Raw genomic sequence first — 12,006 nt, forward strand, 5'->3', positions numbered from 1 at the left:
TTGTCAGGTCTCAAACTTACTCTGTAAAGAGCCATGGCATCATCTATATTGTGAATTTGCATCATCAAGCAAACATTTCTGGTTGATATTATTTTTGTCAAAAAGAGTTTAATTCCACATATTGAAAAAGCAGGAGATGAAATGATTGTGGCCATAATAGGTTTCCAGAGTTTTGTTAAGTGTTTCCTGACAGTGTTTCATGGATCCATACCTCACACCATCTTAAAACTCTCATCCTGTCCTATTTCATCATTGTGCTTGTACACCAATCAAGCTCCTCACCCTGCAGGGTTGTTTTTGCTCTGAATGCACAGAATCAGTAACAGAGTACATGTCTTTCTTCATTCTTTCAGATGGCTGCAATCAGAAAGAAACTAGTGATAGTCGGTGATGGAGCCTGCGGCAAAACCTGTCTCCTCATAGTGTTCAGCAAAGATCAGTTCCCTGAGGTCTATGTGCCCACTGTGTTTGAAAACTATGTGGCAGATATTGAGGTGGATGGTAAACAGGTAAGCTGTTTATTATAATGTCACATTTCTTTCTTTTTGTCATGAGTCAATTAACACAGCATAGGGTGTGTAGACTGAGCCTCGGACCCTGAAGGTTTGTTTCATAATATAACCTGCGCAGCACTTGGTTTTTAAGGATGATACTATGTTGGACAGTTAAAAACAAAAAATGCTAACAATATATCAAATGTTAGTAATATATTTTAAACTAATGCTTGTGCAATGCTTCATCTTTTTTGTCCATGATAAATGAACATAGAGACGCTATTTTTAAATGATAAACTTGTTTGTGAAATTCTGTCATTTCATCTCACTTATCTCTAAACATGTACACTGATACCAACACATCTGGAAGAAGGTAACATTGGGTTGTATATTGGCCTGGCGGATTTGTCCATAGACTTAATTTCCCTTCGGGGATGAATAAAGTAATCTATGAATAAAGTAATCTATCTAGACATATATACACAGTATGTAGAATCCACATTGACCGCTGGATCGAACGTCAACGTTGCCATCCAATTGGGTGAAATATTTTCAAGAAAATGTTTTAAGATTAAAAGTGCCTCTGGATTTTAGTTTAGTTGTATTTCAAAGCTTCTCCCTCACCCAGAATCTGCCTGATGTCTGAATCTGAATACTTTTCCTGATTTTGAGCCATGGCTTTTAAACCTGATAATAAATCACCAGTTTGACATTTTGATGGATTTTTAACAAATTGAACAAAGCTCAATAATAATTTGTTTAACCTGTATATCAACAGAAATGGAAAATTGACTGTTGTGTACTGGAACAATTTTTTTGTCAAACAACTGTTCTATCCAACCTTTCTGCTGTTTTCCTGGTTGTCTTTGAATCTATCTCATGTTGTCAGAATCTAGGGCACAAACCTTGTAACTGAGCCCTGTAGCATTTAATTGTGATGCAGATATGGTGGTGTTGTGAAGTATGTAAGCATTAATGTCCTCGACCCCTGTAGGTGGAGCTGGCTCTCTGGGACACAGCAGGACAGGAGGACTATGACCGGCTGAGGCCTCTCTCCTACCCAGACACAGATGTCATCCTCATGTGTTTCTCCATCGACAGCCCCGACAGCCTAGGTGAGATTTCTTTCCTGCCATTGGTTTTGACAAATGTACCATTTGCTCCACATTCAACATGGACACTTTGTGCCTGATGCAGAGAATATTCCAGAGAAGTGGACTCCAGAGGTCAAACACTTCTGTCCCAATGTGCCTATTATTCTGGTGGGAAACAAGAAAGACCTGCGGAATGATGAACACACCCGTCGAGAGTTAGCCAAGATGAAACAGGTGAGTGAGGCCTGTACTTAACTGTGCTCATTCTGCAGCTTATACAAATTCAAACCTATGGGGGTTTGTTTAGACTGAATTTCATTATAATCCCAAAGGTTACTTATCTCAAAATGCATCAAATTGACTGAGTTAATCATGGGAAACTGTTTGTGAAACTGTAAGAGTGAGGAGTCCTCCATTTTCTGCACTTTTGGTTCTCACTGCAAAGCTATACAAGATAGTAAATGTTTATCTGCACACTCTAGTAACAATCAGGTTTGACAAGGTGGAATATTCTCACCAGTCCACTTCACTCTGTATATGGATGGTCTCTCCAAACAGTTAATAGAGTTAAGGACTGGCTGTGTGGTAGGGATAGCATTGTTAACCCTTAGGGCACCTTCTGGACATCTTTGGCCATTTAAGTTTTCTTTTTTTGATATTTCTCACTGTGTTAATGCATATGACTCGGGACTTTCAAAAGATGTGTATTTTCTGCAGATTTTAAAATTTGTGTAAAAAAATACTACCTTTTATCACCTTTGTGGCACAAAAAAAAGCCCCATTGGAACCCATTATAACTGCTTTTTATCTCTTTGCCATGAAACCATAAAATCATGCATTACACATTTTTATTATTTCATTCTGAAGTCCTGGCTTCAAAGTTATATTTTATATATTGACCCATTTTCCATCATTTGGCATATAGGTAAAATACATAGTGTTTCCTGTAGTGGCACTATTTCTGTATAATGGAACCCATAAACCTAATGTATGCAAGTGAAATGATGCTGTGAATATCTGTATGAGTTACAGCATGCTAAGCTTTCACTGTAACTGTGTATGTGTAAGTGTGTTTGTGCATCTGTGTGTGTGTGTGTTGCTAATCAGCAAAACAATTATGCAAAAATAATGTTACTGCTCATCAGTGACATATGCCAGGCTCTGTTAACCTTCCAAAAATAATGACATTATCATGTAGTAAAGGGAAAATATGACATTTTCTGTGTTTTGTTTTTATATAGTTAGCATAAAAACCAATGGTGTCAAACTGGAGTTGAAATAATAAAAATTAATGAATATTTGGTATTTATGATCAGGGCTGATATTTAATACAATTAATTCATTAAAAGGGAAAAAAATATTTATATATATGTAAAGTTTATTACAGCAGATTTAGGGAGTGGACATTGTTGTCCACAAAGAGGGTAGTGTTTTTTAAATATGACACTACACGAATGACACATGCCATGCTGTGTTCACCCTCAAAAAATAATGTCATTGCCATGTAAAACTAGCATTTAAAGCATTCATATACTGAAAATGAATACATATATTTGGTATTTATGATCAGGACTGAGGTTGGTTAAAAAAAAAAAGTTATTAAAAGTGAAAAATAAAGAATAATGTTAACTTGTTTAATAGTTTTACAGAGTGGCTATTTTTGGCCACGAAATGATTTAGTTGTCTTGTCTCCTCACAGTGCTGGTTTACAGCAACTGTACAAGCCTATGACATGTTTAAAAAGAGTGTTGGATCCAGAGACTTAATTTTCTCTCATTCTTTTGAGCAGGCAGAGTCTTAAAGAAAGAACAAAGTGAAATATCTAGGTCACATCATTATGAATGATTTCTGTGATTCTGACGAGGTGCAGCATCGGTGCTGTAAACTCTATGCACAAGCCAACATATTCACATTGAACTTATTTTCTTTTTTGATTTTGCCACACAGGAACCAGTGAAGTCTGATGAGGCGAGGGAAATGGCTAACCGGATCAATGCTTTTGGTTACTTGGAGTGCTCGGCCAAGACGAAGGATGGCGTGAGGGAGGTGTTTGAGATGGCCACCAGGGCAGCACTGCAGGCCAAGAGACGAGGCAAGAAAAGCGGCTGCTGCCTTTTATAGAGTGTCAGGTGACGCAGGATCAGGAGGGAAGGAGGGAAATAAACACGGCTAAGAAAAACATCCCTGTGCCTGTTTCCACCAAGGTAGGCACAGTTGACTGGGGAGTTGTAGGGATGAAACCAGGCTAAAGAAAAAAAGGAAGGTCAAATGCTATGGAAAAGGGGAATACATGTATATACATTTAAGTTCGACATTATAGCTTTTAGCTTTCAAATAGAAATACTGTAATCTTGAGTTTAGGACTCAATAAAGCTGAAATTAAGAGAACATGACGAGAAGGGAACATCTCTCCTGCTCATACTCTTACTCCAGTACAGTAAGCTCCTCTGTGGCTGGTGGTCGAAATCAGACGAATGCCTGCCTAACTAACTGTTGGAAGACTTCCGTGGCTTGCAGTGTGACTGTGCTTGTCTTTCATTCTGTATGTTTTTCACTCTCCTTAAATTCCAAAGTTAGAACTAACAAACTTTTTATGGACCCGCTTTTCTTTTTTATGAACCTTTGATATTTCATACAATTTTCAATTAAAAAGCAGAGTTTAATTGTTTGCAGTTAAGTATAAAAACATAATGAGACCAACGACCATGAGTGTTTTATACCTGCTTGTTAATTAATAAAAGTTGACTGAGTTAACTTGGCCTTAAAGTGACAAAACTGTGATTGAAATAAATCAAAGTGTACTGTCAAATACGCTGTATGTGACTGGGGATTAAAGGGTAAATAAAATGTTATTGTCCTTTAGAAAGTTACTGTAAATTCTGAAATAGTAACAGGTCATAATTTATAACTGCTACTGGGGCAGAGCCTTTTTTAAACAAGCTGAAAAGACTTGATTCCTAATTTCCCCCGTTTTCTGAAAATATTTTAGAATTTAAGAAGAAGAATCCTCCCAATTTTACCATGTGATCACTTTCAATTTGCTGTTAATGCAAACTGAACCCTGTCTACCTGACAAATTCAGTATATTGCACATTTCTACAGCAAAGTATCCTATACTATACAGTTGGGTAGTTTCTTTCAAAATAAATACTGTGCTAGCTGCCAGTAGGCTTTTAATGTGAAACCTTTGCCCAGGGCTTCAGTCACTTGTGGAAGTGAGTGAAAACAGTGTTTGTGTTGGAGAAGTGACACTTGAGGGATAGTTGATGGAATCAGTGCCATGGGACTGTCATCTATAGTGATGTTCATCTGCAATATACAGGACAAGTAATTCCACACCTTTGGTCTTCTCTGGAAGTTAGACATTGACAGTGTTTTTCCCCACTCTGCCACTTCACTCATGTCTACAGCTGTTATTTTCTGCTTTTTACTCTGTTGTATGTTATGTTCACTTTGTGATATTCTACTGGCTTTTGTTGTATTATTTGCACACAACTAAAATCAAGAGGTCGGTGTGGTTAACACTTTTTAAAATATATGATGTCAGATTATTAAATCCAAAATGCAAGCAACTCCTTATGGATCGGACATTTGTAATATTCTTTTGTATACAAATGTATCCTGACATTTCTCCAGTTGTATTTTGTAATGTATTCTAAAGGAAATAAATTGTAACCGAGAATGACCAAATTCTGCCTCTGGCATCTTGTGCTTTCTCTCTTAACACCATTTCAGTTATGACGAATCATGCTATTGTCCATCACTCATCCATCAAGATCCCAAAGTTTCCAAGGTACCCCATGTGTCAGGCTCATACCCATTTCCATTTAATTGTTTGGTACAGCCATATATAGCTTATGGTTATGAAAAGCTTCAAGTTTTGCCAGTTGATTGTTCAATTGTTTTGACCTTCATACTGTAACTGTTGGTTTTGCAGTTATACTGTTTTTATACACGTATCTCATGTGCACAAATTAATCAAAATGTGGTTACAAATAGTATCTTAGACACATGCATCAGTAGTACCAGGAGTCAATGAAGTAAAACATGGCCTCGATATATGTACTTTTCTATCTGACTCCCCCGGTGCTCTGTAGAAAAGACAGGGACTTGGATGTAAAAATAATTAACACATGGACACAGAATTAAAACTGAGAAAATGTATTTTTCATTTCATATGCAGAGGTTGGTAGAGATGGGTTAACATTCTCAGTTTTACAAGCAGCATCACAATGTTTTTAAAATCTATTAGCTGTGTTAAGAGAATTCTGTGGGCACAGATTCCTCTGTTCTGACTGAAAGATCAAAGCTCATTCTCGTAATGAGTGACAGTATGTGTGACAAGTGGCAGAGATCAAACATTTCCACCCAGGCTTTTCAAACCAGTTTTGGTGAGTGCAGTGCAGCACCAATCTATGAACCCTCTCTTCACCACTTACTGTCATGTGCTTGCAGAGTTCTTGTGTCTGTAGAGGTGAGTTGATTGAGTCTTTATATCTCTGTCACTAATTAGTACAATGTTATTTAAATTCACATTTCTAAATACTAAGTTAATATTGTAAAATTGTTAAGATCACATTATTGTGCTGACATACATGTAAATAAAACCATTTTCAGACATGACCTCTGGAGGACGTTCGCAGAATTGGGTCAGACTTTCTGCAGTTTTGTCTTTTCACATGCAGCAGATTCTCCGCTCAGACGTATTCACAACAACACATACATCTTATAGAGGATTCAGGTGAGGGGTGGAGCAGCAGGCAGACCCAGGATATAACGTTATTTTCAGTCTGTCGTGTGTTAGAAACACCATCAACACCCCCACTCACATTCGATGAATCCTGTGGACGATCTCCTGCTGTGTTCTCACATCAGTTCCTCTGGACTTTCTGCAGACTTTATACTAGGGGGCTGGCCAAAGCAACTCTGGAAAAAGTCCGGAGGCTCTCACTTGCATATTTGCATTCACACATACAGCCCCTCCGGAGGAAGTCTGGAGGAGCTCCAGACTTCAGTGCACTTCTGAAAGCAGCTAAATCTAACACAGTGGCATCACTGGCGTCAGTCCTCAGCTCCGCTCTATAGTGTCCGATGGAGTCCTGCCACTAATTCCTGATAGTATGGCTCTGAGAGGGGATGAAATACAAAGACTTTTAAAGTTGTAAACAGATTTTACAATTTACTCTCACAATGGAAATTGTCTGGAGAGTCACAAACCTGTGTCAGGCTCAATAAATGAATGTCTAATGAGGAAGTCCAAGACCACCATGGCTGAGTTGGGCTTGAAGTCATCAGTGGCCAGCAGTTCTTTCACCTGGAACCATGACAGGGTGGTCACAAAACTCTCCTCATATTTCTTCTCTGGATGTTAGACATATATATATATACATCAATTAATATATGAAATGGACTAACTTGAAATGTAATGTGAATAATACCTTGTTTAAATATTTTTCATCATTTGGACAGTGCTGTGTTGCAAAATGCGGTGATTGTGACATAACACAGTTTGCCTCTACTTGTGTTGCATGGTTGTGTTTGGGTATGAAAAGTCTGACAGGGACCAGATAACTGAACTTTGCAAAGTTGTCCACAGATTGGATCAAATCACCACTAACCTCCTTCACCACCATCACCACAATCATGAGGGGAGACCAGGACATGTGTAACATCCGGGACACGTGGGCTGTGTCTGAAATCAATCACTGATTACTAGATAGTTCACTATATGGTGAGTTTGCAATTTTGTAGTGTTGTCCCGAATTTTAAGTGAACATTTTTATACCCTATATAGTGGACTCGTTGTTTCCCACAATGCATTGAGAAAAGCAGTGTACAAACAATTGTCACTATCAAGCAAAATATACCATCATGTATTAAACGCTTTACCAGAGGATCTCAGACTGCGTCCTGGCTCGTAAGGAGATAAAAGTTCTGAAATATAGGGAGGAGAAGCCTGTCTGGCTTTTTAAAGTAATTAAAAGTATTTTTAAATCAATCCTCAAATAAACAGGCAGTACATGGGTGCTTAAATGGGGGGTGATATGGTTACATTTTTGGATTGTGTTAGAAGCCGAGCTGCAGCATTCTGGACTCACTGTAGACGGTGGATTGATTTCTGAGTAAGACCACTATAAAGGGAGTTACAGTAGTCGAGGTGAGAGGAAATAAGGGCGGGAATGAGTCTTTCCAGGTCTATGTGAGGGATACACGATTTAACCGTGGCTATGTTTCTTAAATGATAAAAACATGATTGCACAACCCTCTTAATGTTGAGACAAACCACATCCAGATTTCTAGCTGAGGACTTGGTAAATGGTTCTAGCTCACCATTTTGCCATCATATCATTCTTGCTGGAGATGGGACCAAAGACAGTTACACTGGATTTGGACAGGTTTAGTTGGAGAAAGTTGTTTCCCATCCAGTCTTTTATTTCAGCAGAATGTTTTCTCGTTTCATGTTTTTTGTATCAATCAATCACATTTTATTTTGCATAGCCAATATTCACAAATCACAATTTGTTTCATTTGGGTTAACAAGGTGCAATATCCTCCAGACTATATGAATGGACTGTATTTAGATGGAGCTTTTCTCCTCTTGATGACCACTCAAAGCATTTACAGTAAAGTTACCATTCACCCACTCACACACACATTCAAACAGTGCATCTATGTGCAGCACTTCGTCTATAAGAGGGCCGACCTTATGGTTAGAGGATGGCCACTTTACCCCCTAAGCCACAGCTGCCTCACCTCTTGCGTCTTCTCAGAGAACTTCACTTCCTGCCCCGTGTTCCTCCACCTTTTGATCACCCTGATTATTTCCACCTTCTAAAAAGTAGGTAAACACAGTTATGACCATCACATTCATAGAGCCTCACTGAATGTGATAGTACACCTGTGTGTTACCTCTAGACTAGATTACTGTAATTCCTGATTATCAGGATCCCCCAGGAAGACTGTGAAAAACCTCCAGTTGGTCCAAAATGCTGCAGCATGAGTGCTGACAGGAAGTAGAAGGAGAGATCATATTACTCCTGTCTTAGCTTATCTACATTTGTTCTCTGTAAATTTCAAAATAGTTTTCAAAATCCTGCTCCTCACATTTAAAGCCCTTAACAATCAAGCCCCTTCATATATCAAAGAGTTCATAACACCATATTATCCAAACAGATCACTTCGTTCACAAAACACAGGCTCTCTTGTGGTTCCAAGAGTCTGTAAGAGTAGAACAGGAGGTAGAGCATTCAGCTACCAGGCTCCTCTCCTGTGGAACCAGCTCCCACTCTGGGTTCAGGAGGCAGACACCATCTCTGCATTTACAGTTAAACTTAAAATGTTCCTCTTTGATAAAGCCTATAGTTAGTTCTGGATCAGGTGAGTCCTGAACCATCACTTAGTAATGCTGCTATAGGTCTAGACTGCTGGGGGAACTCCCATCATCCACTGAGGACCTCTCCACTTCTCTCTGTCTCTCTGCCCCCCCACATTCATTCATTTATTTATTATAATACATGTCAATGACTAGTTCACTTTGTACTCCCATAGTCTCTCTCTCTCCATTTTTCTCTCTCATTTCAGATATCTCTGACCCCCGAACCTTAGGACAACAACTTTACCATTATTACTATTATTAATTACAATATCTCAGTAATTCATTATAATATGAATTGTGTCTGTTATCAATAATAATTAAATGTCTTTACACTGTTGTTTACTTTTTAACTAGTCAGATCTAATACCTGATGGTGCTCAAGTGTTCCCGGTCTTTTATCGCCGCCCTCCCCACTATCCCTCTCTCTTCTCTCCCCTCTTTTCCACCCATCTCTCCTCTCCTCCTCCTTATAATTATTTATTTAATTATTAATCACAGTTCCAAATTTGTAGTCAGTAATCTCATGAGACTTATTCAATAATTTGGCGATCTTTTCCCTTCCTTTGAAGGGTGGTGCCCCTATTTATCTTTTATCAATCCAATTATTATTTAATATTAATATTTTTAATATTAATATTTATCTGATAGCCACATTTATTGAGCGCCCAAAAGCACAACATTAAATGGTGCCACGTTTAATGAGTACATAATCACAACAGTGATTAAGTGCAAGACTTTGTTTTCCTGGTTCTAATAAAGAGCCGGAGGAAACGTCTCAGCAAAGACGGTTTCTTTGATTTGCTCTCTATCACCTTCATCATCTCTTCTAGGATTGTTATTCTCCTAATCATTTCCTCGCTCCACTTTACTTTATCCTCCTCCATTGCCTCCAGAGCTTGCTTAGTGGTGTTGAGAGTCTCCTGAAGTGTGGACATTTCTGATTGCCACTGGAGTCTTTCCTTCCTTCCTCCTTCCTGTTCCTGTAGCAGAGCTGCCTTGAGCCTGGAGGTTTCCTGACTATGTGTAGCCAAGATTTGGGACTTGTCATGCTCCCAAAGGCATCTTGACTTTTCCAGTTGGTCATGGGCTTGAACCAGGGAGGTTTGGAGTTTGGATGTTTCCTCAATCTCTCTGGCAAGGCATGTCTCTGCCTCCATTCTTTTTTCTCTTTCAGTGTGGACAGCTCTCTCAAGGTCGCTGACCTTTTGGCTACCACTCGACTGAAGAATCCTCAGTGCTGAAACTTCCTCCCCTAGCAAACTGTTCCTGTGGACTGAGAAGTCGATGCCTCTGCCTGTGGAGATGGAGCCTGAAACACTTTTGCCTCTTCCTCCATCCCCAGGAAAGTCTGGTCTTCAATTGTCTCTTTCCTCAGGGCAGTCTGGTCTTCAATTGTCACTGCTGACTCTGTCCTAGGGATAATCTTTCTTCATATATCTCTTCTGACTTTATACTCAGGACAATCTCGTCCTGAGTCATCTCTGCTGAGTCCACCCTAAGGACAGTCATGTTTGTTGCCTTTGTTTCCTGACATGCTGGAAATGGAAGGCTGGTGTGTACGTCCTCATGATTGAAAATGCAAGGCTTAGTTTAGTAAATTTGTCTTTGCTGCATTTGTTAGATTGGCATAGAGACTTCCAAAAATGAATTTACAGAGCCTGATAAATTATGTGACACACAGAAACAAGATCTTCTAAACAACTGACAGAAGATCTGAAAATGAATCCATTTACTGCTACAAAGCAGGGGAGAATATAATAATAATAATAATAACTGCATTTGTATAGCACTTATCTAAACAAAGTTAAACAGCTAAACATGACTTTCACCTAGCCTGGAAGGATAGCTTGATATATTACAAGAAAGCACTTAGAAATGCCAGAACCTCTTATTATTCATTATTAATAGAAGAAAATAAGAACAACACCAGGTTCCTCTTGGGGAACCTGGGAAGCTGCTCCATTCCAAGTGGGATGAATACAATCTCTCCTAATCAGACCAGGTTTCCCCCAAAAAGTTTGCCAATTATCTACGAAGCCCACGTTGTTGGACACCACCTCGACAGCCAGCGGTGAAAGGATGACGTGTGGCTGTCATCACTGGAAACATTAGGCAGGGGTCCAGAGAAAATTACGAAGTCCGACATTGTCTTTGCATAAGTACACACCGAATCAATATTGATTTTTGTGACCTCCGACTGACGTAGTCGGAGGTCATTACTGAATAACATTCTTACTGTACTTACGCTTACCCTTAGCCAGCCGTTTTAAATAGGACTCTATGTCGCCGCGATTCAAAATGGCTGATCCTCGCCTCCATCCTGGCAAATAAGTTAAATTTAACACACATACTGTTATCGCTAAAGGAGGCAGAGGAGTGAGTGAACATCAAGCACACTGAGCAGGAGAGAGCAGGGGAGGGGGAGGGAGAAGCCATTGTTAGCTGCTAATGCTATGTTGCTAAGCTAACACGGGTAGTGTGTAAATCACAGTGATTTAGCAAATGAGTCGCTAAGAGAGGGAGAGGTGAGTGTAAGGAATAGTAAAACTGTGAGTGTGACTCAAAATTAGCTTCAGTGAGTCAGATATTAGCAGAATAGGGAGAGACGAAAAAGAGAAGAGTTCAAAACAAGGAGGTGACACAATATGCTCACCGCAATACGTCAGCACGTCAACAACACAACACGTGTTACTTGTTATTTGAAAGTTAATGTTAGTTCTGTTAGGCTTTTCATTTTCTTTGCATGCATCTAACTACTTTCTTTAACCTGGCACCAACACCTCACACACTCATCTCCACAAACTTAACACACACATGTGATCTCAGCCACATGGTCCCACCACTCCAGGGGGCCTTTTGTCTTCATAGTGGCCAGCTGCCATTTTGAATCTCAGTCTCACACACACACACACACACACACACACACACACACACACACACACACACACACACACACACACACACACACACACACCTGTATATAGTAAGTACACCTTTTGTTAGTTTGTGTGTTTATACTTTTATTTTTTTCATAATAAATGTT

General features: G+C 39.3%; 1 protein-coding gene and 1 long non-coding RNA gene across 2 annotated transcripts; one reads left to right on the forward strand and one right to left on the reverse strand.

The window, feature by feature from the left end:
* Positions 1–353: 353 nt before the first annotated feature.
* LOC138410518 (rho-related GTP-binding protein RhoA-C) lies at positions 354–5,278 on the forward strand. Its single transcript, XM_069526921.1, has 4 exons — positions 354–509; positions 1,489–1,609; positions 1,692–1,822; positions 3,536–5,278. Exons 1-4 carry the CDS (start codon positions 354–356, stop codon positions 3,707–3,709), a joined length of 582 nt encoding a protein of 193 aa, XP_069383022.1. The 3' UTR covers positions 3,710–5,278.
* A 455-nt stretch (positions 5,279–5,733) lies between these two features.
* LOC138410519 (uncharacterized) lies at positions 5,734–10,205 on the reverse strand. Its single transcript, XR_011243230.1, has 2 exons — positions 6,806–10,205; positions 5,734–6,714 (listed from the first exon to the last, which is right to left on the reverse strand). It is a non-coding gene; the product is annotated as an uncharacterized lncRNA (long non-coding RNA).
* Positions 10,206–12,006: the final 1,801 nt, after the last annotated feature.

The sequence above is a fragment of the Paralichthys olivaceus genome, chromosome 6 (genome assembly GCF_024713975.1).
Source record: "Paralichthys olivaceus isolate ysfri-2021 chromosome 6, ASM2471397v2, whole genome shotgun sequence".
In the NCBI taxonomy this organism is placed as follows: Eukaryota; Metazoa; Chordata; class Actinopteri; order Pleuronectiformes; family Paralichthyidae; genus Paralichthys; species Paralichthys olivaceus.